Here is a 25,789-nt window from a genome sequence, read left to right on the forward strand (position 1 = left end):
TCTCGGCTAGCTCCACGACTCCCCGATGGCTGGTCATCTTGATGTTTCCCGGACTTATCATCACGTTCGGCATCACTTCTTTTGGTCTGGTCTTTACTGCTCCGTTCGTCACTACATCGCTGCATGTGAACTGTGCTAACGCCGAAAGAAACCACCTGTGCCTCCTGCTGGCCTCCTTCAGCCCCTTGACGTGCCATCTGACCCCTTCTTCCGAGTTGGTCTTGTCCTGCTAGGTTCTCTTCCTGCCTCTACAGCTGGCAACAAATGGATTGCTGTTGCTACGGACCACACCACCCGATACGCAATTGCACACGCTCTCCCTACCAGTTCAGCTATGAACATTGCTGATTTCCTGCTACGTGACGTCGTCTTACATCATGGCGACCCTTGTCAACTCCTTACCGACCATGGTCGCTATTTTCTCTCTAGCGTTATCTATGACCTGCTTTGATCCTGCGCGACAAAACACAAATTTACGACTGCTTACCACCCACAAACCAACGACTCGACTGAACAGTTCAACCGGACGCTAACGGACATGCTTTCTGTGTATGTCTCTTCTGACCATCATAACTGAGTCACTGTACTGCCCTTCGTTACACTTGCCTACAATTCCTACCATCACAATACTGCTGATTTTTCATCCTTTTATCTTCTGTTTGGCCGCGACCAAACATTATCCTTTGGCACTATCATCCTTGCTGCCGACCATTTGTGCACTGAGTACACCCAGGATGCCATTTCTGAAGCTGACGAGGCACATTAGATTGCTTGCCATCACCTTACGATACTGCAATAACACCAGAGGTGCCGCCGCTATGACTCTTTTCATTGCAACGTTATCTATACTCCATGTGCCCTTGTGCTTCTGTGGACACCAACTTGGTGCGTTGTACTCTCTGAAAAATTGATTTCCTGATACTCCAGACCCAATTGTGTCTTAATACGTGTAACAGACGTCACTCACGAGATTGGCCCGCTCGATTCTACCTCTCCCTTCATTTCGACGGCTACAGACGTTATTCACGAATCCCACCTTAAACTTTACTACTCCCCTACACCTTAACAAGCACTATGATGGTGCTTCAGGAGCCGGGGGTCATGTTACGGTAATATTTCTATAGAGGAGTGTCAATGAAGAAGACGCTTTTGATCTGGCGCACACATTCGACCATATAGTTCATTGTTTACTCTCCTTCTAAATATACTGTAAATATTGCTGCCAAACCGACCCGATGCAAAAATCCTCTTCTGACCTTGCCCACACATCGGAACCTCGTTGAAGTGAACGTAGATGGTATATCTGCTACGGCTCTGATTGACACTGGCGCGCACGTATCTGTGATGAATGCTCAGCTTCAGAATCGTCTCAAGAAAGTCCTCACTCCTGATCCATCGCCTGTAGTCCAAGTCGCCGACAGTGGAACACCAGCCGTTATTGGCATGTGTCCGGTTTGCGGGAGTGTCGCCGGACATCATACTTCTGTTTTATTTTATGTTCTAGAGCACTGGTCGTATTCCGCTTTGATAGACTGTTCTGCTGGTGTTGTGCAACTCGCTCTACCTGCTGCTATTGACACTACCGATAGTGCTCCGATACGGCTATTCCCCTGTTGTGTTCCCTGTTGTGTCTGCCTCCATGTAGCAATACAGTCAAACCTCGATATATCGAACACGGATATATCGAATTATTGCGTATATTGAACAATTTCTATATCACATGGAAAATCGCATGCATTTTTAATTTATTTCGAACGGGGCCGGATGTAAAATGGATATATCGAACTCCGCTGCCCCAGACCAAGTGCGCTCTGTTGACAGGAGGCGAGCTTTCCCGCAACACTCTAGAAGATAGCGGCGGCGCGATCGGCGTTCCAGACTGCTGCGTACGACAGCTGCCCACATCGGTTGCGCCGAGGGCGCCATTTGAACGTAGAGGCGTACACATGCGGCGGCTTGGAGCCAGCACGGCCGCCTCGATCACGCGCGTGCCTATGCGCGCACGGCGGGGCAAGCCGCCTCGATCACGCGCGCACGGCGAGGCTTGCCCCCGCCGTGCGCGCGTGATCGAGGCGGCCGTGGAGCCAGTTGGAGCGCTTTGTCGGTGCTGAGCCACACATCATGTGCATTGCGGACTTCGTTGGCGGTGACGACAGCACCGGAACAGTGGCGGAGTTAACAGATGTGGAGATCGCGGCAGAAGTGACTGCTGAGCGGCCAAACGAAGACGCTGCCGAGGCTGATCCCGCAAGCGCTGATGTTGCCCTGCTACGACTGCAATTGAGGCTGAAGCTGCTTTGGCCGTTGTACGCCGCTACTGTGGCGCAATAGAAGGCACTGGACCGTCTCTTGTGGACCATTTGGACTCTGTTGAGGACGCCGTGGTCAAGCACGCGGTTGCCAATATGAAGCAGGCTACGCTGCTTCAGTACTTTCAGCGAACTAAATAAATACTTTGTTTGAAGCTTCATGCGAGTACCTATTGCGCCACGATTTGCGCTAGTTTTTGACGCGTTTTCTACGTGATTTTATATATCGAATTCTGGCTATATCGAACTATTTTGCGATCACTGCGCTGTTCGATATATCGAGGTTCGACTGTATATACTAGTATATTAACTTAGGCTTGTGTATTCTGTGAACTGCTTCGCCAGTCGCTCTTTGTTTTGCAACACACAACATTAAAGTTTGTTCACAGACAACTTCATGTGATACACTGATTTGGCCACTGGTGCCTGCACTAGTTTTCCATTTATTCCCTAAAGGTTCATTCACAGCAGCAGTTGCAAACCATGGCACTCTTTTATAATGAGGATACACGATGTTCAGTGGACTTTACATGATGTTTCAGTATTTTTACATACGGCTCGTCTACACCCTGAGGCATTACGGAATCGGGGTGTAGACGAGCCGTATGTAAAAATACTGAAAGATATCTATAGCGGCTCGACAGCCACCGTAGACCTCCATAAAGCAAGCAACAAAATCCCAATAAAGAAAGGCGTCGGGCAGGGAGATACGATATCTCCAATGCTATTCACAGCGTGTTTACAGGAGGTATTAAGAGACCTGGATTGGGAAGAATTGGGGATAAAAGTTAATGGAGAATACCTTAGTAACTTGCGATTCGCTGATGATATTGCCTTGCTTAGTAACTCAAGGGACCAATTGCAATGCATGCTCACTGACCTGGAGAGGCAAAGCAGAAGAGTGGGTCTAAAAATTAATCTGCAGAAAACTAAAGTAATGCTTAACAGTCTCGGAAGAGAACAGCAATTTACAATAGGCAGCGAGGCACTGGAAGTCGTAAGGGAATACATCTACTTAGGGCACGTAGTGACGGCGGATCCGGATCATGAGACGGAAATAATCAGAAGAATAAGAATGGGCTGGGGTGCATTTGGCAGGCATTCTCAGATCATGAACAGCAGGTTGCCATTATCCCTCAAGAGAAAAGTATATAATAGCTGTGTCTTACCAGTACTCACCTACGGGGCAGAAACCTGGAGGCTTACGAGAAGGGTTCTACTCAAATTGAAGACGACGCAACGAGCTATGGAAAGAAGAATGATAGGTGTAACGTTGAGGGATAAGAAAAGAGCAGATTGGGTGAGGGAACAAGCGCGAGTTAATGACATCTTAGTTGAAATTAAGAAAAAGAAATGGGCATGGGCCGGACATGTAATGAGGAGGGAAGACAACCGATGGTCATTAAGGGCTACGGACTGGATCCCAAGGGAAGGGAAGCGTAGCAGGGGGCGGCAGAAAGTTAGGTGGGCGGATGAGATTAAGAAGTTTGCAGGCACGGCATGGCCACAATTAGTACATGACCGGGGTTGTTGGAAAAGTATGGGAGAGGCCTTTGCCCTGCAGTGGGCGTAACCAGGCTGATGATGATGATGTTCAGTGGACTTTGGTGTGTCAATGCATGTTGCACTTTCTCCAGGCCAAAGGTAGGCAGGAGCAGCAGCTGGCCGAAGAGGAGCTGTTGCGGGGTGGCTGGGAGGGTGCCTGGCAACTGGACGAGTGTGCCCCCCCTCGGGGCCGCCAGGAGGGCCGCCACCGCCTGGTGACTACCCGTACAGTACCTGCCCAGCAGCCACTGCTTGAGGTGCGCGGGAAGTTTTTGTCGGCCAGCCAGTTCCGCCTGCAGAACCCTGTGTTCCAGAAGAGGTAATTCTTCCACTGCATATGCCCCCCACACAATGTCTCACTGTTCGGGTCAGGTCGGAAAAATCATCCACTATCATCCAGTAGTACAAAGCTTAATTTCAGATAACATTGCAAAAAATCATCTTAAAAGCAACACCACAGTGCGAGCGTGTCTTGACCTCCCGACTTAAACATCTTTGAGAGGTGGCAGTGCATGTTGAACCCAACAATGGAAAGGAGCCTGTTGTCTGTGCCGACTGTGGTCGACCAGCACAGCACTAACAATGGCTGATCAAGTCACTTGGGGGGTAGTCTGCGCTTTCATGGAGGTGGGCCTTACAGTAATCCAGCTGCCAGAAAGATGGGACAGCCCTTCAGTATTTTGGAGAAAAAGTGTAAAGCAAAATTTTCTGTGCAATAAAAGATTGAAATAGAACTCTGGCCCTCTATTAAACTGAGAATGTCATTTATATTCAGTACAGTATAACCTCACTAATTCTTTAGCTTCAGAAGGAAAAAAATGGAGCGCTTGATTCAATGCACTGGCACCCAGCTAGGTGCTATGTTCGTTTGTGTGCGGAGCATTTGGGTGTCCTGCAATCCTGTCGCGCAAGCAGACATGTCACGTGGTATTTCTTTGTATTTCGCAGGCATCTTCAGTAAGCAGAAAAACACTAATTCCTAACAGATAGAAAGTGAATGAATGAATGAAACCACATTTCTTCCACATTAAAATGCGCCGAAGACGCTGCAGTGGAAAGGGGAGGGGTGTTATTGCAAAAGGGGAAGCGTAAGGCTGCCTCTATTTTATTAACGAACGTCCTGGTGGCAACTGAATGGGGGCCGCATGACGCTTGTGGCTGTCGCGGAGCCGATCGCCGATGGGTGGTGCCGCCGGGTTCTGGTGAAACAACAGCAGTGCTCACCAGAGCTCGATGGCATGGTCCGGAGACGTGGTATGGTCCGGAGACATGGAGCCCAAGTACGGGGAGAAGAAGGCCAGCTGTATGGTGGCCAGGGCACGAAGCCTTGGCGGGATGTAGAGGGGGCACTCCCAACTCAGGTGATTGAGATCAGCACGACATGTGCACATGGAACAGAACCCATTACGGGTGGTGGTGTGCCACTCCTGTGGTGCCACCCCTCCAGACAATAGTGAGCAACATGCATTTGGTCGCATTGCCTTAGAGTGCATCGGCATGATTTTAAACTCTGGCTAAAGTTAGCTGGGACACCCTGTATATTTGACATGCGCTCACAAGTAATAAGCAATTATTCTTGTCATTCGATTTTCTGTGGAGACCAGTGGAGATGAATCGTATGATGTCTGCCAGCTTAGGTTTCAAGGGACGTACATACCGTATATACTCGTGTAAGGGCCGCACTTTTTCTTCGAAAATTTTGCTAGGTGCGGCCCTTACACGAATCAGGCCGATTTAGTACAGGCAGTACAGGCCAAAGGTCTGTACTGTTTATGCAACAGTAGCAGAGTGCAAGAGTCACAAATGACATGCCAGAAATGTTTTTATTCGGATTCCATTTCGCTGTCCTCGTTCTCGGAGGAGCTCGCCTCGGCGTCCGCGTCTTCCCAGAGACGGTCATCTTCGGTGCCGTTCATGGAGTTCGAAATTCCCGTTACCTTGAAGCTTTTAGCAACTACTTCTACTGACATGGCACGCCACGCATTCAAAATCCATTCACACACCTGTTGGAGCGACGCCCGCTTCAGCCGTCCTGTAGGGGTCTTCTCGTGGACGCCTCCAGCCATCCATTCAGAGTAACATCGGCGAAATTCCACTTTGAATGGTCTGTTGACGCATACGTCGAGCGGCTGCAGCACACTCGTCAGGCCACCGGGAATGACGGCCAAGTCCGTACGAGTTGCGGCAACTCGGTTCTTGACGCGGTCGGTCAAGTGGCCCCTAAAGCTGTCCAAAACAAGGAGGGCTTTCCGTTGTAACAGCCCTCCAGGTCTGTTTGCCCAGACGGTCTTAATCCAGTCAACGACCAGTTCCTCGGACATCCAGCCCTTCTCTTGCGCACGTACGACGATTCCCTGAGGGAACTTCTCTTTTGGGAGAGTCTTCCTTTTAAATACGACGTACGGCGGAAGCCTCCTGCCGTCTGCCGTGATGCACAACATCACAGTGCACCTTTGGCGTTCTGCACCAGTCGTGCGCACAGACACACTTTTCGCACCTTTTAAATCCACTGTGGTGCTTTCCGGTGCATCGAACCACACAGGTGTCTGGTCCGCATTCCCAATTTGGGACAGGTCGTATTCATGCTCCCTCCTGAGAGCATTCACGAAGCGATGAAACTTAATGACGTGGTCTTCGTACTCGCGCGGCAGTTTTTGGCAAATCGTCGTTCGGCGCCGAATAGAAAGCTGGTTACGGTTCATAAACCGCGTAGCCCAGCCCCGACTTGCCTTGAATTGTGCCGGGGGTATTTCCATGTGGCGAGCGATGCTGAGGGCTTTGACGCGTATCATGTCAGTCGATACGGCGTAGCCGTCCCTTCGTGTGTCGACGACGTAGTTGACGAGCTCGCTTTCGAGTTGCGGGTACTTGCACTTTTTCCCGCGAAACGCCTTTCGGCTCCTGTTAGTAGCGGCGAGGGCATCTTTCTGATTCATCCAGTAACGCACGCGCTTCTCATCGACGTCGTACTTTCGTCCAGCTTCCCGCTTCCCGTGCTCCTCGGCATAGTCAATCACTTGCAGCTTAAATGCTGCAGTGAATGATCTCAGATGCCGGCCCATCGTCCGTCACGTGCGCTGGCTTCTGCAGGGTTCACTACAACCAACAAAGTGACACCGACGACACCGATCTGAAGTCGCGCTGCCAACGTATCGACACGATGCTAGGAACGATGCCAACAAAGAGGCCGCACAAGGCAAATATGGCGGCGCGCTGTCAACAGCGTGGTCGGCGCGTCGGCGGAAGTAGAATAAAAGCGGAAAAGCGTGCAGCGCCATCTGGCTGTAAATGAACTAACTACACTTTTCTGGCGGGACATTTTGAACTTTTGTTTTTTTTTTTTCGAAATATCCGCTTTCAAAGTTGGGGTGCGGCCCTTACACGAGGGCGGCCCTTACACGAGTATATACGGTATATAGGATTCTGACTATGTGAAATGTGCACTATTCGTACCAGGTGCAGCAGTGCCTAGCCTTCTTCTTGCAGGCTGTACCCATGTGTGCTCTTCTACAAGGGCTGGGCGGATAACGAAGATGGGGTTTGTGTGGACGCCCGAGTGTATGGGAACGAGGCACGGTTTGTTCGCCGCTCGTGCCGTCCCAGCGCGCGGGTGCGGCACACCTTCCAAGAGGGCCTGCTGCGGCTCTACCTGGTGGCTGACCGAGACCTGGCACCTGCCGAGGAAATCACCATCCCCTTCGACTTTGACTACCGACACTGGTGAGGATCACTTGTAACGTAACAACTTATGGGAATCTTTGTCACGCTTGCACCTTGATTGCTCTCAGTTTAAGTGGTTTTCTGCAGATATAGTTCAGAGCTTTTAGGCCTTATGTCCACATGCCAGCTTCTGTTGTTCCTACTACTACGCGCACTTGGAAACTTGATAGGCATTCGCAGTCGTTGCAGCTGCTGACCACCCGAAAAAGTGGACTGTTTCACACGTGCCGCTGTAAGTTCAGCCTATGTGCGTGGTCGCATGCCCGACCTCTGTGTTGATGTCTACAAGTACGAACGTACCAAGGGCAAGCTTTCCGCAACGGCCTGCTGTCCAACACCCTTGCTGGCTAAGCCTAACCACCTTGCCTGGTCGCGAGTTGGCAACCAAAGTTGAGGTTTGATGCCGATTTAATAAAGATGTGTCACAGTGGCTGTACAGCACTTGGAAAGTGGAGAAACCACCTCAAGAACAAGAAGGAGGGCACAGATGGCACGAGTAACATTCGTGTGTCAGGAACTTGGTTTGCGGTCGCCATGTTTTCGACATTGCGTGCACATGAATTAGTCCGAGCAGTGGAATGAGACACTGTACAGATTCGAAATTTCAGTCACCATTCTACAGTTAAACCTGGATGGAATGAACCTCTATGTATCAAATTCCTCGATTGAATGAAATTTTTAACATGAAAGTGTTTTATGCTGGCATCCACGTTTGACTTCCTGTAATGGATCTGGCGTCAGCATCAAAAAGTAAAATAGCTGGCTGGTTGCAGCACTGTGGAAGCTACATGAATTCTTTGCCAATAGGAAGGCCCAATGCCCCTTGAGATGTGCTCATCTGCGATACATCGTCTGCTCAGCGTCTGCTTGTCATCCTTTTTGTCACGGTCTCAGGGTGGTAAACACGACGCAAGAAACATTTGAGTTAGGAAAAGCCTTTATCGGGCATGAGCATAAGAAAAATATATTGTTACAGTGAAGTGAAGGAAGAAGTCAGATTGGACGAGAGGAAGACGAAGTCTGGCACCTGCCTGAACGCCATTAACCTCATTTTGGTTAATTAACAGTTAATTAACATTAACAGTTTGGTTTCCTTACACAGCAACTAACATAGCTAAACTTGAAGCTGTACAAAGAAAAGCCGCAAGGTTCATTCATAGTAAATATCGTTCTACTGACTCACCTTCACGTCTCTTAGCTTCCTCAGGCCTCAACACATTATCGACGAGAGCGAAACAAGGTCGATTAAAATTTCTGTTTCAAATGCTGCACCATCAGTATAAAATTGATATCACCCGGTACATTTCATATTCGCAATCTAGAATAACACGGCATCAACACGAACATACGCTAACTGAATATTCCTTTTCTAATGACGCATTCAGGTACTCATTCTTTCCTCGAGTAATCAGAGAATGGAATGAACTTAACTCATCATTAACAGCGACAAATTCTTTATCCCTGTTCGTTTCACAACTGGAGCTCATCACAAGAGATTATTAATGATTTCTCATGTTTGTTCCCTGTTCTCTTTATGCTAAACTAACAGTGCTTAGAAAAAAAATGTATACACTTCTTTGTTTCCAATACTTCACGTTTTTTGCTTTGACTATGATATGCCCCGGTTGTTGTTCATTTTTGTTCTGCTTTGTTTAGTGTTCTGTTGTATAGCTTATCTACCTTATCCTTTGTATTTTGTTGAATATTGTTGCTTTTTCATTCTTGTGTAACTCGCAATGTATTTATGTCTGGAAAAGAAAGTGTTCATGCCCGTCTGCTAGGCTCTCGGCTGAGAGCGGCAGTATTGTAAAATAAATAAATAAATTTGTAAATATACATTATTTTACATTCGTGGGCCTGCTTTCTTCCTGCAACATTTTGGTGGAAGGTGCGGGGTACAATCACGGAACTTCGCAGCGGACGTCATCTACCTGCCGCCACAATGGCAAATCAACCGACACAAGCGACAATGCCTCAGCAGCCCGTGCCAACGGTCATCCTCACTCACCCGCGGGACCCAGGGACATTTTGTGGCACGGACAATGCCGACTTCGAGGACTGGCTTACGATGTACGAGTGAGTGTGCGACAACAACAGGTGGGATCCAACAATGATGCCAGCAAACGTGATATTTTATCTAAAAGGAACTGCGAAGCAATGGTACGACACACACGAAGCTGACCTAACGAGCTGGGATGTCTGCAAAGAAAAAATGCGAGACCTGTTTGGCAGACCTGTCGGTTGTCAGCTGGCAGCAAAAAAAGAACTTGCGTGCCGCGCTCAGACGTCCACAGAATCCTATGTGATGTACATACAGGATGTGCTGGCCCTCTGTCGCAAGGCTGGTGACAACGTGACCGAGGCAGACAAGATTGGTCACATACTTAAAGGTATTGCAGACGATGCCTCCAATCTCCTGATGTGTAAGGACTGTGCCACTGTGGATGCAATTGTAACGGAGTGCCGGCGCTTCGAACAAGCGAAGGGCCGCCGCGTCGCTCAAACTTTCGACCGGCTGCCCAATACCGCCGCGACATCTTCTTGCGAAGACCCGCCGCGGTTCGTTCAGCCCGCAGGACCAGAAGATATCACACGCATCGTTCGCCGTGAGCTTGAGGCCATGGCTCCGGCTCCAGTTCATCGTCCTTGAACACTGTCCGCACGACCTAATTCTCGGCCTCAACTTCCTTTCCAAACACTCTGCCCAAATTGACTGCTCCACAGGTGTTGTTCAGTTGGATCTGCCGCTTCCTGCCGACGCAACAACTTGCGCTTCACACCACTTATGTTCAGCTGAGTTTGCAAGGCTGTCTCCACAAGCGGCTGCAAATGTCCTCCTGACGCCCTGTCCTCCCGTACCTGATGGCGAGTACGTCGTGTCGCTGCTTACTGACGTGGTTTTGTCGCGCAATATCGCCCTGCCAAGCACTTTAGTCCGGAACCGCGAGAACTGCGCTCGCGTGCCCCTCCTCAATTTTGGATTTTCGTCGCATGTGCTGCCACACGGTATCGCCATAGCGCATATCACTTTGGAAGAATTTCAGGTTTCTTCTTTGACCTCTGAATCCTTCCTCAGTACCAACGGACCTTTGTCACCCACTCCTCCGTCCTCGATGCCTACGGACAATGTTTCTAAGATGATCGCCCCAGACCTTCCTTCCGAGCAAACAGCAGCTCTTCTTCACCTCCTGTCATCTTATCGGGACATCTTTGATTTGGACGACCGTCCACTCGGTCAGACATCTGTTGTCACGCATCGCATCAACACCGGTGACGTCATCCCCATTCATAGGCGGCCATATCTTGTCTCTGCAACAGAGAGGGCCATCATACAAAAAGAGGTAGACAGGATGATGGACAAGGACATCATTGAACCTTCAAGTAGCCCATGGGCATCACCAGTTGTCTTAGTAAAGAAGAAAGACAACTCGTGGCGCTTCTGCGTTGACTACCGTCACCTCAACAGAATAACAAAGAAGGATGTTTATCCCCTGCCTCGCATTGATGACGCTCTTGACTGCCTTCACGGATCCCAACATTTTTCATCAATTGACCTCCGCTCCGGCTATTGGCAGATTAGCGTTGATGAAATGGACCGCGAGAAAACCGCCTTCGTCACTCCAGATGGTCTGTACCAATTCGAAGTCATGCCCTTTGGATTATGCAATGTGCCAGCTACATTCGAGTGCATGATGGACTCTCTTGCACGGCTTGAAGTGGTCTACATGCCTCTGTTACCTCGACGATGTGATTGTGTTTTCGCCGAACTTTGAGAGCCATCTGCGGCGTCTCACAACCATACTCTCCATGTTTCGCAAGGCTGGCCTTCAGCTAAACTTCTCCAAGTGCCATTTCGGTCTCCGTGAAATTAACATGCTCGGCCATCTCGTAAACGCCGCCGGATTCCAACCTGATCCACAGAAAGTTCACGCCGTGCGAAATTTTCCTGTACCTTTTTCAACCAACGATGTCCGTAGTTTTCTGGGCTTATGCTCTTATTTCCGGCGTTTTGTGAAAAATTTTGCTGACATAGCTCACCCTCTCACTGACCTTCTTAAGAAAGACGTCTCTTTCTCTTGGGGACCACTGCAGGAGAAAGCGTTCTCCACCCTGATTGAGCGGCTTACAACTTCCCCAATTCTGTCCCACTTTGACCCTTCTGCGCCCACTGAAGTACGAACTGACGCGAGTGGTCATGGCATTGGTGCTGTCCTCGCTCAGCGTCAGCAGGGCCAAGACCGTGTCATCGCTTACGCTAGCCGCCTTCTTTCCACGCCCGAGCGAAATTGTTCCATTACTGAGAGAGAATGTCTTGCCCTCGTATGGGCGGTCGCGAAATTTCGGCCGTACCGTTTTGGTCGGAGCTTCTGCATCGTAACCGATCATCCAACCTCTGCTGGCTCTCTTGTTAGAAGGACCCAACTGGACGACTTGCACGTTGAGCATTGCGTCTACAAGAATATACATTTTCCATTATGTAAAAGTCAGGGCGCCTGCATAAAGACGCTGACTGCCTGTCCCGCAATCCAGTGGATCCACCTGACGATACTGATGCAGACTCGGACATCAGTGTTCTCTTCTCTCCGGCTTCCTCCATATTGGCGACGAGCAGCGCAAAGATCCTGTTCTTCGCACGCTTATAGAACGCCTAAGCTCCTCGCCCAATGACCCGTCCCTCCGGATGTTCACCTTCCGCGATGGAACTTTATACAGTTGTAGCGTTCGTCCTGACGGCCCGGAGCTCCTCCTAGTCGTTCCCAAGCACCTTCGTCTAGCCGTGCTCCAGCAACTTCACGACGCTCCTACTGCTGGACATCTGGGCATCACTCGAACATACGACCGCCTGCGGCGACGCTTCTTCTGGCCCGGCATTTATCGCTCTGTGCGCCGTTATGTCACTTCTTGCGACCTGTGTCAGCGCCGGAAGACGCCTGCTATGCCTCCCGCTGGTTTGCTGCAACCAATTGACACCCCTACAGAGCCCTTCTCCCGTGTGGGCCTAGACCTCCTTGGCCCCTTTCCAATTTCCATCAAAGGAAACAAATGGATTGCTGTAGCAACCGATTATGCCACGAGATATGCCATCGCACGAGCGCTACCAACGAGCTGCGCTAAAGATGTCACCGACTTCTTACTATACGACGTCATCCTGCACCACGGCGCCCCTTGCCAGTTGCTGACGGATCGCAGTGGCTACTTTCTATCGAAGGTCGTCGATGACCTGCTCCGCTCCTCCTCTACAGAACACCAGATTGCTACCCCGTACCACCCTCAAACGAACGGCCTCATCGAGCGACTCAACCGCATGCTAACTGAAATGCTGGCCATGTACGTTTCCGACGATCACCGCGACTGGGACGTCGCTTTACCATACATCACTTTCACATACAACTCGTCCCGTCACGATACTGCCGGATATTCACCATTTTACCTGTTGTATGGCCGCGACCCCACCTTGCCCTTTGACACGTTGCTACCTTCCGCAGTACAATCATCCTGCACTGATTACGCTCGCAATGCTATTGACTTAGCCGCCCAGGCCCGAGAAGTCGCCCGTCATCGCCTCACAGTCTCGCAAGCTTCTCATAAACGACGCTACGACCTTCGGCACCGAGACTCCCATTTTTCACCTGGTTCCCTTGTCCCTCTCTGGACGCCTTCACGTCGCGTCGGCTTGTCCGAAAAACTACTTTCCCGTTATTCTGGACCGTACGAGTTGTTACGCCAACTGTCCGACGTGACGTACGAGATCGCCCCAGTCGGTCAGCCTTCAGTGCATTCCAACGTCACCAGCGATGTTGTTCACGTCGCCAGGCTGAAGCCGTATGTCCCCCCATTAAGTGAGGCTCCATAACTTGCACCGGGACGGGGCTACTCCGCCGGGAGGGTGATGTTACGGTGAAGTGAAGGAAGAAGTTGGATTGGACGAGAGGAAGACGAAGTCTGGCACTTGCCTGAACGCCATTAATATACATAATATATACATAATTTTATATTCGTGGGCCTGCTTTCTTCCTGCAGCAATATATATCCAGAAAGCATGCGTTGTCAATCTAATGACAAAACCCTAACATACGACAAACTATATACAAAGCTAGTTAATTGAAAATATTGTCTTCAGTCCTCGCACACGACGTATTGTGAAGCTGAAAATATTTACACAAAATCTATCGACGTGGCCACGTCACGTCGTCGTCGTTGTTTCCGACAACATGTTGTTGGGCTCGCCAATGTGTTGTAGACTCGACGTCGCTGTGATCGACGTTCGGTCCACGGTTGGCCTGGTCAGGGGGTCAGGAGGATGGAGTGACCTAGGCGCCTGGATCGCACGGTCAACTCCGCAAGCTGCGGATCATAACTGCAGGGACTCCGGGAACCGGCGCCGTCAGCCTGTAGCTGCGGCTTCCGGTGGGAGGTCCACTCAGCTCGCGGGTCGTGACCGCAGGAGCTGAAGAACTGCTTCCACTGGGTTGCTGCCATCTCCGCGATCCACCCGTCCTGTTCGGCCTCCAGCCCCTTCTCCCCCCCTTCGTCCCAGAGCGTAGCTGGGCCGCTCTCATCGGCTACGTGTCCCTTCTCCCATTGGCCACGTAGCTGCGCATGCACTTTTGCGCTTCTTCTTCTGCCTTCATATTGTATTCTTTTTATTCATACGCTCTTATTTTCCATCTTGTCTTTTCTTTATTTCTGCCATCGACTCCTCGTGTCTTCTTGTTTTCTTTTTATCTTCTGCTTTTTCTTCTTTCTTTCTTTCTTCCTTTATTGGCTCATGACACTGTTACATGCTCCAAAGTTGGTGAACTGGCGAAAAAAAAAAATGTTTTGACACTGTAACCATAAGCTGTGTTTACATGCATGCAAGAACAGGGCTTTGCTTTCCCTGCAGTTATCTTGCACCCTCCTTCGCAAGTAGTGCAGGTGAATGCCCTTACAAATGTTCAGCTGCGCCACAGCATCCGCTCAGCATCTACTTGGCATCTGCTCGCTACCGTAGTCACGTACCGTGATAGAGCGTGGTAGTAAATTAATGATGCCGCGAACAGTTATGCTTTATGGCGTTCAGCATTGTCAATGCATCACTGTTAATGCTGTGGTGCCATCCGCTAACTAGATATCAAACCAATTTTACGGCTCGGTGCCGTGTCTGTAGTCGTTGCCGCTGAAAACACAGCCGATCTAGATAATTACGACAAAACATACGTAACGTTTTAACCTCAGCTTGAGATGAGACTTAGTGATGACAGATTTTGCCGCGTGTTTCTTGCTGACAGGGTAGAGAGCAAGTAACAAGCGTAAATTTCGATTGAAGCAGGCAGTCTGGGCTGTATGAGTGCTGCCATGCTGGTTGTGTAATCACAGAGTGGCTACTGCGGTTAACGGCAGTAACTGCCACAGTAATTCTTGGCATACAATGTGCATTCGCACACGTGCATGTGCATTCGCATAACATGTCACTTGTCGCTGTACCGTTTCATGTAACAATAAAAAATGAAACTTTCTAGTGTATACCCAATAATCAGCCACTTGCGCCTGGAACTATATACTGCTGCACAAGGATATTGCCTGTGTACGCATCGTACCTTCGGCAGTGCTGCAACCAGCTTATAAAGACTGCGCCGAATAAAACAACACACGAAGAAGGGAGACTAGAGACAAGCACGTAGGCGCACTAACAACTGAGTGTTTTATTTCTTGACATAGTAATATATAGCTGCTGTCAAGGGTAAAAACAACAAGAATAAACAGGGCAGTCATCTGCATCGCACAAGGAAGCCAAGATACAGAATAACTTCTAAGTGTTGCTCTCAAGATACGCGAAAGAGAAACTGAGGCTTCACTGATACAATCAACACCTCGCTTTTTGATCTCAAGCGCTTCCAATATCTCCCTTGTCAGTTGATCATCAGCTCTCTTCAAAACACTGGTTCTCTCAAAATCTGGGATGCACTTGTGAGCCTTACAATGCGCACTTATATGACCGGAGAGCTGGTTTTCCATCTTATATCTATGCTCATGCAATCTGAACAGAGCTGATGATCAACTGACACGGCAGATATTGGAAGCGCTTGAGATCAAAAAGCGAGGTGTTGATTGTATCAGTGAAGCCTTAGTTTCGCTTTCGACAAAGGAACTGGCGTATCTTGAGAGTGACTCTTAAAATGTTATTCTGTATCTTCGCTCCCTTGTGCGATGCAAATGACTGCCCTGTTTATTTCTTGTTGTTTTGATCCTTGACAGCAGCTATATATTACTATGTCAAGAAATAAAACACTCATTTGTTAGTGCGCCTACGTGCTTGTCTCGTGTCTCCCTTCTTCGTGTGTTGTTTTATTCGGCGCCATCTTTGTAATCGTGCTTAACAAACTAGCCCACCAGCACATGCTCAGTGCAACCAGCTTGTGAGATGGAGATAGCAGGAGTGAAGTGTAACTGCATCGTGACACTAGCAAGTGCCGACAGGGAGCGCTTCAGTAGTCGCAGCCATAGAGTTTATAGAGGTATTTCTCAAGCATGCGCGTGTGCACCTGACCCATCTCTGGATTGCACCGCAACGGCGGAGCAGCAGTCACTTGCTAACACTTTCGCAACAGCCCCAACAGTCGGAGCTGTGACCCCCTAACCCGCGGCTCGCAGCGAGTTGTGGCCTCGGCGAGTTCAGGCCAAGGGGGCCAGGGGGAGCCTTTGACACAAAGTGTTTATTCACCTTAAGTGTTTAAATGTCACTTAAGTGTTTAAGTCACTTAGGGGGGTACACGGCCCTTGAAAACCGGTAAATTGCAAAAAAGTCTATTTTTGAAAAAAGAAAATTATTTTTAGGTCGTATGTCTCATAAACTACCTGTTCTGTAATTATCAGCACCTAATTCAACCGCAAAGTACAAAAGAAAACAGCTTTTTAGGCCACCACGTCCCACAAAACACGCGCAAATGCCAAAATGAAGACAAACTTCGCGCTCTGGCCATTCCCAGCCCATGCGGCCTGCCTACGCCATCTTGGTGTCGTTTCGACCGTGAATCCTTTGTCTCTGTTTTGCCCTTTTCCAAAATGGCATTGGCGGGGCGATTGAGGCGCTATTGGCATTTTCCTGTGATGTGATGCGGAGTGCGCCTGCCATTGGCTGCTGCGCAGGCGGCAGTGGCGGCTGCTCCTTTCGCAGCCCCCCGCTCCGTCCGTCTGCTTGGGAGCAGCTCATTGCCTTGCGCTATCTTTTAGATTATTTTCTCAGCTTTTTTTTTTCCCTAGTTTTGGGGCCTTCATCTTCATTGTTACACGCGATGCCGGCAGTGAAGCCCAAGACAGTGCGAATGTTTGGTGTTCGGTAGCGCGATACGCAACTTGTACGAGCATTGAACTTCTGATCTTCCGCTGCGAGTGCAGACTGTGTAGGCTGCGTAGACAGCGATGGAACTGTGCTCTCAGCTATCGCCAGTCAAGAATCCGACATATTGAGCGTGCCTGAAGCCACAAGGACTAATTAGAAGCTAGCTTTCTAATAAAAACACATGTTCAACTTTAAGGACTGTTTTCTCGGAATGGATTTTTTCGCTAGTAGTGGTGCTGAGGAAGGCAATATCTCAAGAACCGCTCTTCAGGTTTAACAATAAAATTCAAACAGCGCTAAACGACGGGACCAGAATGAGGAGGAGACAAACACGGCGCTGAACTTACAACTGATTTATTTGAAGTAGGAAGTCAAACATTTATACATAGAAAACAGGGCACGCATGTGCCCGGTCAATACAACAATGATCAGATACAAACTCCGGACAGCAAACATTCGCACGCGTTGTACCTGCCTTGCAATCTACCCTTTATGCAGCAATGCCATTTCTTTCACCGACAAGATTAAAGATGTTTTGCTAACGGAACTATTAGATTTTCTGATGATATGAAATGCTTCAGCGACTTCTCTGGTAGTCTTGTCACTATGAAAAAATAACAATTTTGTATCGTCAAAGAAAGGTACGCATTTACAAATACTGCAATGCTTTGCCAGGTTAGTGTCTTTTTTGTCTAATGAATTGGCATGCTCCATTAGTCTAATATTGATGCAACGGCCTGTCTGGCCTATGTAAGTTTGGCCACAAGATAAAGAAATTTGGTGGACAGCACCCTTCTTACAACTGATGTGCTTGTTGGCATGATTTACCTTGCAAGCAGTATTCCGTTTAACGCCTTCGTGCTTCCTCTGAACTGCTGCCCCTAACTTACCCAGCTTCATCGGAGCAGAAAAAACGACCTTCACACCATATTTGTTACCATGCAGCACCAACTCGCCCAATCCGCTGCCCTTCTTCAGATTTGTGTGGCGTTTTCTTTATTCTCTTCCTGAATGACTTTGCCAGTGTGTAACAAGCATCTTTTTTTGAAAGCTGGTGTAGTTAACTTATAATGAGCAATTAATTTTTGATGAACATGGTCATTGCTGGCTACATCAAATTCAAGGTTGAGTTAAAATATTTTGGAGGGGAAATAAAAAGAAAGAGCTTTGTAGCCCCCTGGGATATCTCAAGGGATCTTCACAGAGAATTTCAGCTTCCTACGATGTCCTGGGATTTCTCCAGGCTATTCCTCAGGCATACACATGAACCACCTAGTTAGACTTCAATAACCCTGGAACTAATAAACACATCTTCATGAAACATTGCAGGTCCTTATAGTTTCATGTTGCGAACGTAACCTGAGTTTCATCCGAATATCCTGAAATATAAAGAAGTTCGGTCTCCAGGGTAACCTCCCTCCTAAAATGTGTTTGTTTGCTGTTGCTGCTTTGTTGGTACATGTAACTACATGTACCAACAAAGCAACAACAGCAAACAAACACATTTACAAAACCACAGCGGCGGAGCGTTCTGCACATATGAGGCGAAAAACCGCACAATGTTGGAACCAGAAAAGAGGCCGACAAGAGTTCAGCTCACCCAGAGTGCTCAGGCCCGGGGCAGTCAGTTGCTCACGAAGGCCGACGTTGCAGCGGACGGCGGTCTCAGCAGCTGCATGGAGAGGCAGTCAGTCGCAAGTGCCTTAGCTGAATGATGATGATGCATCGGGGGAATGACACTTCTCCCCGCGCGGCGGAGAGGGAGTGTCCCTGGTTCCAAGAAAGGGAAAAGAAGGGAACGGGGTGCCTTGGCTGCGGCATCGTGGCCAGGCACAAGGAGCAGTGGGAGCGACGTAACGTGCCCCTTCCCTGCTATCCTCAGCAAGTGAGCACGTGATCATCACCTGATAACCGCGCTGCCACTCCGGAGATATCGGGCTGCGCGTGTGATCCCACAAGTTTCATGCATTAATTACTAAAGGGAACTCTGGCGCTAGTGTCTACGGAAGCTTTAATGGGAGTGGTTGTTGAGCCAGTATGGAAAGTGGATGGATTTGCCTAAACTTCATCCGTCTGGCTTCAAACAGCTTCGTGACTTTGTTAACTCGTCATTTTCAACGATGTACTAAGTAATAAGGAATTAAATAAACATTATTAAAATTCTCACACGGTACGATAGAAGCCCGATATCGAAACCATTACACCACAGACACGTGCATCAACAAGCGATGTGAAATGTCCTTATGAATTTATCACAGGCATGTTAGTGCATTGAACGCTTGGTGTGTGTTGATTTGGCCACCTCGAGAAGCTCAGTCATTGCAATTAGTAGAGATTGTGTATGTTCGCAGCATCTTCTGCACTTGGAAAAGTATAGACTGCTTTGAAATTTACGACCATGAAACATACAAGGCGTATTAACAGAATCCACAAGAGCGCGATTCCACAAGCATGAAGATCAGACAAATTCATGTACTTCCCTTCATTCCCTTGGTGGGTCATCAACTGCAGCGCCAGAGTTCCCTCTAGTATACAGTGCAGTCCATTTATAACGATACCACATATAACAATGCATCGGTTATAACGATGGGTCGACATGAGAATGTAATTTTATGCATTAGGTCTATGGGGAAAAAAAACATTTATAACGATAGGTTATTCACCGCATATCGGATATAACGATCAAAATTTTGCAGTCTGGACGGCGTTTTCCGTGCCAAATAATCGTAACATTTGCGTTGCTTAGTTCCCTGAAACGAACGATGTCGAGACGAGGCGATGTTTACCTCCGTAAGTTCGTATCACCGCGCAGCGCGTCCCGCCCCACCTGCACACCGGAGAATAGCTGAGTAGGCGCAGCGCGCCACAACGTGGCGCTAGCTGCTTTATGCGCGCTATCTAGTAGCGATGCGTCTGCCACAGCCGCTCCGAAAGAGAGAGAAAGAAAAAAAAAAGCGACATTGCAAAGCGGCGTGGTGGCGCCCGTCCCGCATCTCCCTCTCTCAACCAACGGTTCAACCCGGTTCAAAGCGCAAAGCTGTGTGGCTTGACACGAAGATGGAAATTTTGCAGGACTCTCGATGCGGCTTCAAGGTGAGCGCCCTTGTGAAGAAGTATGAGCTCGCCCAGTAAACGATATCAACCATTTTGAAAACCGGGAGCACCGCGATTGTGAAGGCAGGAGCTATCAGCGGCCATGCCGATCAGCGGAAAAGGGTTAGAGACCCTTTGTACGCCGATGTTGAAGAGGCGCTTTACCAGTGGTTCATCGCCAATTGGTTCAAAAAGGCGGGCTTTGTGTGTAAGGACGAACTTCCCCAACTCACTGAGACCAACACGGTGGAAGCCGCTGACAATACCGAGCTCTGGGAGCTCGTTCCTACTGGTGACGCAGGTGGTGCGTCGAAGGAGGAGTGTTTGATTGCAGACAGTGCTGCCTCGTTCTGCGATGAGGTCACCGACGAGGCAATCGCCGAAGATGTGCTGTCACGACAGACGGCAAAGTTGTGCGACGGTGGCGACAGCAGCAACGACAGTGACAACAAAATTGACAGTGGCTCCTTGACCCCGACCTCGATGTCCACGCAAAGTGCACTGTCGTCGATCGACTCCTTAATTGATGTTATGCATGCTAAAGTATTGCCGCCAGTGTTTGCGCAGCAGCTGGAATCCATGCACACCGCGGTTGTGAAGCTGAAGCTGCCGCAAAAGCAGGTGCAGATTTCGGACTATTTTGGCACGCCTAAACCTTGACGTGGTCGTTAGCGCTAGAAATAAAGTTTGTTTTTTACGGCCTACTTTCTACATCATCTATTCTATAGAGCAAGTAGCGAATTCGAGTTCGGAACTGCAAAGGTATATTACGCTTTTTTTTAATAACTGCCGTCCAGATATAGCGAACATCGGTTATAACGATCATATTTTTCGTCTTTCTCGATATCGTTATAAGTGGACTGCACTGTATTCTAGGAAACTCTATGGTCACAGCGCAGTGGAGGCTCTAACGCGGTATAGCCTGATGTTGGCACTTGCAGCACATGGTTTGTCTTTTGGGTCAGATTAGCCTGTGGCGGCTCGACGCCTACGGCATGCAGCTCCAACGTGCATCAGCAATGCTTACATGCCGCCTACTGCTTTGCTTGCAATGGTACCAACCAAGAAAACTGCTGCACTAAGTGGCGCAGAAAGGTAACGGCGTCGACAGGTGAATCTCGCTTTAGTCATGCGAGAGACATGGCGGCGTGAAGCAGAATACCCTCGCGCATTCGCGGCACACAGTGTGAACTCTGCCAGTCGCATTCCTGAAGCTGAGTGTGTCGCAACTCAGCTGGCTGCCTGAGACACTACGGAGTCGGGCCAAAATGCTTGTACCGTCGTCAAAGCGACTCGGCAGCTGCACTGGCTTGCCAACAGGACACCGCGTGCCAAGAAAATCTGCAACACGGTCACCAAACCTCTAATCGTGCACCTTTCGCTGCAGCGGACCATGAGTCCACAAAGTAATCATGGAACAGCTTCTGTGGAGACATGTTTCACTTTCGTGTTCTACCGATTCCTATAAAAGAAGAATTAGCCCTATTTTTTAAAGTGAAGCTTTCTTCGCTTCTTCGACTTTCCCACTGCTGCTGCTGTCCGGCACGCCGTGTTTGGGACGGGGGGGAAAGGTGCTTCAGAGGGTGCATATACATGACAGGAGGAGTCAGAGCGGAAAGGCGACACAAGAAACTTGTTTTCACCCCACCGCGTCGAATGTGTACAATACCCTCCTTAGCTCCCTGGGCGCTGCCACATTAGCCTCTTGACAGTTGTAATTATCCGTGACTCCCCTCAGAAGCATTTGCAGAAACTGCAGTGCTTCCCTTTCTGGGAAGCGCTGGGCTTCCTAGAAATTCTGGGCTGTCCAGCAGGCTCCCAACGTGGCCATGAAGCTTGGCCTTCTGGTCCCGACGCGGGGGCAGCCCACTTAGTGGTTAATTATCACTACTTGCAGGACCAAATAAAGTTTTCCATCCATCCATCCTTCCCTTTCTACTAAGGTGTGAGTCCAGAGGGGACGTAGATAGAACTGTAGAGAGGAGGGAGGAGAAGGGGCAGTTCCCATACAAGTGGGGGGGTCAGATGACGTGAAAAGGCAAGAAAACATACTACAATATGACAGCCGTTGCAGGGAAATTGGATAACGTTAAGTTCAAGGTACAGTGCAGTACGTTGCTGCTATTGCTTAAGGTTACCACCATGCAAATATGTCAAGCAGACGAACTATGCAGGGCGTGTAGAAGCAGAGCCGCATTAATTAAAACACACCGCAGGGTCCTGGCGACACTATGACACTATCTAAGCGGTCAACCGTCAAATCAACACTTCTGTACCCGCTGCCGTAGCTTTGCAGCTATGGCATTGCTAGAGGTTGCAGATTTGACCCCTACCGCAGCAGCCGCATTTTGACAGAGGTTAAACAGAAAATGCACATGCATTTAGATTTTGTAACACCTTAAGGAACATCACAGTGTAAAATATAATCCATAGTCTGCCACTATGGCATGTCTCATAATCCAATTGTGGTTTTGGCACGTACAGTCCAATAATTCAAGTTTAATACTTCTGCCACAGTGGGATGTGCCATGTGAAGCAATGACAATGCTCAACCCTCTCAGAGGTTATGAAATATGGCGCACAACAACACCTCGAGGAAACACCTCTCCCTATGTGTTCTGTGTACTACGTAGACAAACAGCAGTGTTGCATGCAAGCTAAAATTTAACATCAACTCACCACTCTCGTGTTAGACTAAATGTTGAGGAAATTAAGCTTTAGCCGTCGACATCACCGCTAATTATCATCAATCAAAGCAGCCAACACAGAAAGCTTTGCTTACATCGATTCCCACTGTGTGTGGGATCTGCGTAATTTTTTTTTTTTTTAAATTCCTCAACACTGCTCCTATATAAGTCCTGTATATTTCTGACCTCCAAGTAATTTAGGTATTGTGGCAATTGACCTTATTGTAACGAATTTTCGACGCTTGTCATATCGCGAGCACTAGCTCTGCCGAAAATTTTGGTAAATAATGCGTAGCTTTTGTTATTAATAAATAAGGCAAGCAGCCGATCGCGAGAGGATCGTAGCGAGCCAAAGTAATCGATCCAGTGTGCCGCAATGATGATGATAGAAGCAGCTAGCTCCCCTAGCGCTGCTCTGTGACAGGTACATCAGCCTCTACATTTTTTGCTTATTCATTGTGACACCAGGCGTCACAATGGACGCCTGTTTTTTTTAGTTTTTTTATGCTTATGCATGTTGGCGTGGCACGGCGGCAGGTGTGTGAACATGAGAGCAGATGCGATGCAAGTGTTAACTTGAACAGTGTATTGCATGGTTCTTAAAGTGTTTGTTTGCTTCTAAAATCAGTTCAGTGAGGAAGCGCAAAGCTTTCTCTTTTGAGGACAAGCTTTCAATTTCAAATGCGGTTGCCGAGAGTGAGAAGAAGGATGTCACTGCCCTATTCAACATGCACCCTGTTAACTATCCTAAATGCAAAAGGAAGCCTTCACAGTGCAGTGGAATCGTGCTCAAGTTCGAAGAAAGAAAGGATAAAGTAGTCGACTTACGCCGATGGGGGCAAAGGCCGTGTTTACGGGGTTTTTGGACACACTGTCATGAAACATGCCCACAAGTTGTGCGATCTTGCACCAGAAAGTGAAGTATTTTGCATACATCCTGGGCCACAAGGGCTTCCAACCTAGCAATGACCGATTGCAAGGATTGAAAAGGCGGAACGGAGTTGTCGTGTTAATCAGCGGCGAGTCTGCCCTGCCTACAGCAATGCTTCTGCATCGATGGTGTCCGAGAAGCTGCGTGGCATTTTCAGCCATTATGAGATGGCTGACGTCTACAATGTTGATGAGACGGCTCTGTTTTATCAGGCGTTGCCAAATCGCACGCTGGCGCTTAACCCTTTCAGGGTCAATGACGTAAATGTACGGCACTGCGAACAAGTCCAAAATGGTTGATGCCGTATATTTACGGCGGCGTCTGTACGTTTAAAAAACATGCCAATTTCCAAATTTTTTCTTTCCTGGCATGTGCTGCCACTATGTGGGAATACAGGGAATTCTTTTTTTGCGCCTTCCTCTCTTGGTTTTCATTGCATGGTTTGTTCTAGAGCTAGTTTGCTCCACCACGTCTATATACTACCGCTCGCACATTGGCGCTTGCGCGGGCCGGCGGCGGTTTGGGTTTTGTTCCGTGGGCGGTTTCGGCTTCTTGTGCTCGCAAAATGATGGCTATCTCATTACTAATCGCTCAAAGGGCGGCCGCCTGTTTCTCGCTCGTTTAGTGTTCATAGGGGTTAGCATAGGAAGAGTATAGGACCTTTGCTTGTTCTTATTTACATCAATGATCTGAACAATAACATCTCATCCTGCATGTGTGTTTTCGCTGATGATTGTATATTATAAGACCAATTTGCAGCCTTGATGACCATCGCATTCTTCAAGAGGACCTTTATCTCGTTACCAAATGGTGTGGAGACTGGCAAATGAAACTTCACTCATCTAAATGCCAGCTGATGACATTCACGCGAAAAACATCAATTCATAGCTTTTCCTATTATGTAAACACAAATATGGTACCTCAGGCATTAGTATATAAATATTCAGGCGTAAATCTTATACCGAGCCTTGCCTGGGCCTTTCAAATTGCAACCATATGCGCAAACGCTTCCAAATCTCTTGGGTATATTCAACGCAACTTGCGTTAACCGCTCGTCTAACATCAGTAAATTAGCATTCCTATCATTTGTACGCCCTCAGCTTGAGTTCGCGTCCCCTATATGGTCTCCCTACCATGAATACTTTATCCACATGTTAGAAGCCATCTAGAACCGAGCTAGTGGATTTATTTCCCGAAATTACAGCTACCAGTCAAATATTAACCAAATAAAACTCGACCTTTCCCTTCAATCACTGAGCAGCCGACATGACATAGCACTCCTGTCCTTGCTCCTTAGATATGTTCACCAAATGAAACCATCAAACTTGCCACTGGAACACGCGTCTTGCACATCACGACGACTTTATAATGATTTAAGCCTCACTCGCATTTACGTCAACACTAACGCATTTAACTTCTCGGCTCTACCGCGAGCAATTCGGTAATGGAATTCGCTTCCTAACAGCACTGTCGCTCAAATGAGCAATGATAAATTCAGACAACTACTGAACCTGCAGTTTTCATCATAACAAATATATTCATCTGTACATATGTCATGTCATCTAACACGTGTCACATATGGGCCATGTCTTTTTTTTTTTTTTCAGTTTCGTTTGCTTTATGTGCTTGCGCTATGTACAATATTTTGAGCGAGTGTTACATCTCTTTTTATGTTACCATGAATTGTAGTTTTCATTCCTTTCCCGACAACCCTTTACATCGATTTAGCGTTTTTATTTGTTACACTGTTTTGCAAGCACTTGATCATTATAAACATTTTTAGCACTCATATGTCTGTTTTCTCTTGTCATTTGTTCAATGACACCCCCCTTACTCAATGCTCCCCTTGGGGCCTGTAAGGTACTTTGAAATAAAGTAAAAATAAACCTTTTCTTTTCTTTTTTTGGTGGAGACTCGTGATATCTAATTGCCTCTGGTTGGCGATAAGATCAAGATTAGCGGAATTTTGCCACATGTTTTGCTTTTTTTTTTTTTTGACGGGCACACAACCACACAGTTTTCTTGAGTGCACTCACCTACGCAGTTCGATTATGCTATGGACGTAAATATTAGTGTAAGAGCAGAAACATTTGAGACTTGCGAAATATTTTTGTGTGCACATATCTAAGCCTTGAACTATAACAATGCATCAAATCTTTAATTCTTATTTGTTTATTTTCTT

At 48.2% G+C, this 25,789-nt stretch overlaps 1 protein-coding gene across 6 annotated transcripts in view; it reads left to right on the forward strand.

Annotated features, from left to right (window-relative positions):
- LOC135896103 (inactive histone-lysine N-methyltransferase 2E-like) overlaps positions 1–25,789 on the forward strand; it is a 458,065-nt gene that overhangs the window by 174,311 nt on the left and 257,965 nt on the right. For all 6 annotated transcript variants that reach the window (XR_010562591.2, XM_070541359.1, XM_070541357.1 and 3 more), the window contains exons 8-9: positions 3,947–4,173; positions 7,341–7,574. Coding sequence is in view for 5 of the 6 variants with exons in the window: in XM_070541359.1 (XP_070397460.1) it covers positions 3,947–4,173; positions 7,341–7,574 (461 nt within the window). In the remaining variant the exon portion in view is untranslated. The remainder of the gene's footprint in view (positions 1–3,946; positions 4,174–7,340; positions 7,575–25,789) is intronic.

The sequence above is a fragment of the Dermacentor albipictus genome, chromosome 6, assembly GCF_038994185.2.
Source record: "Dermacentor albipictus isolate Rhodes 1998 colony chromosome 6, USDA_Dalb.pri_finalv2, whole genome shotgun sequence".
NCBI lineage: Eukaryota > Metazoa > Arthropoda > Arachnida > Ixodida > Ixodidae > Dermacentor > Dermacentor albipictus.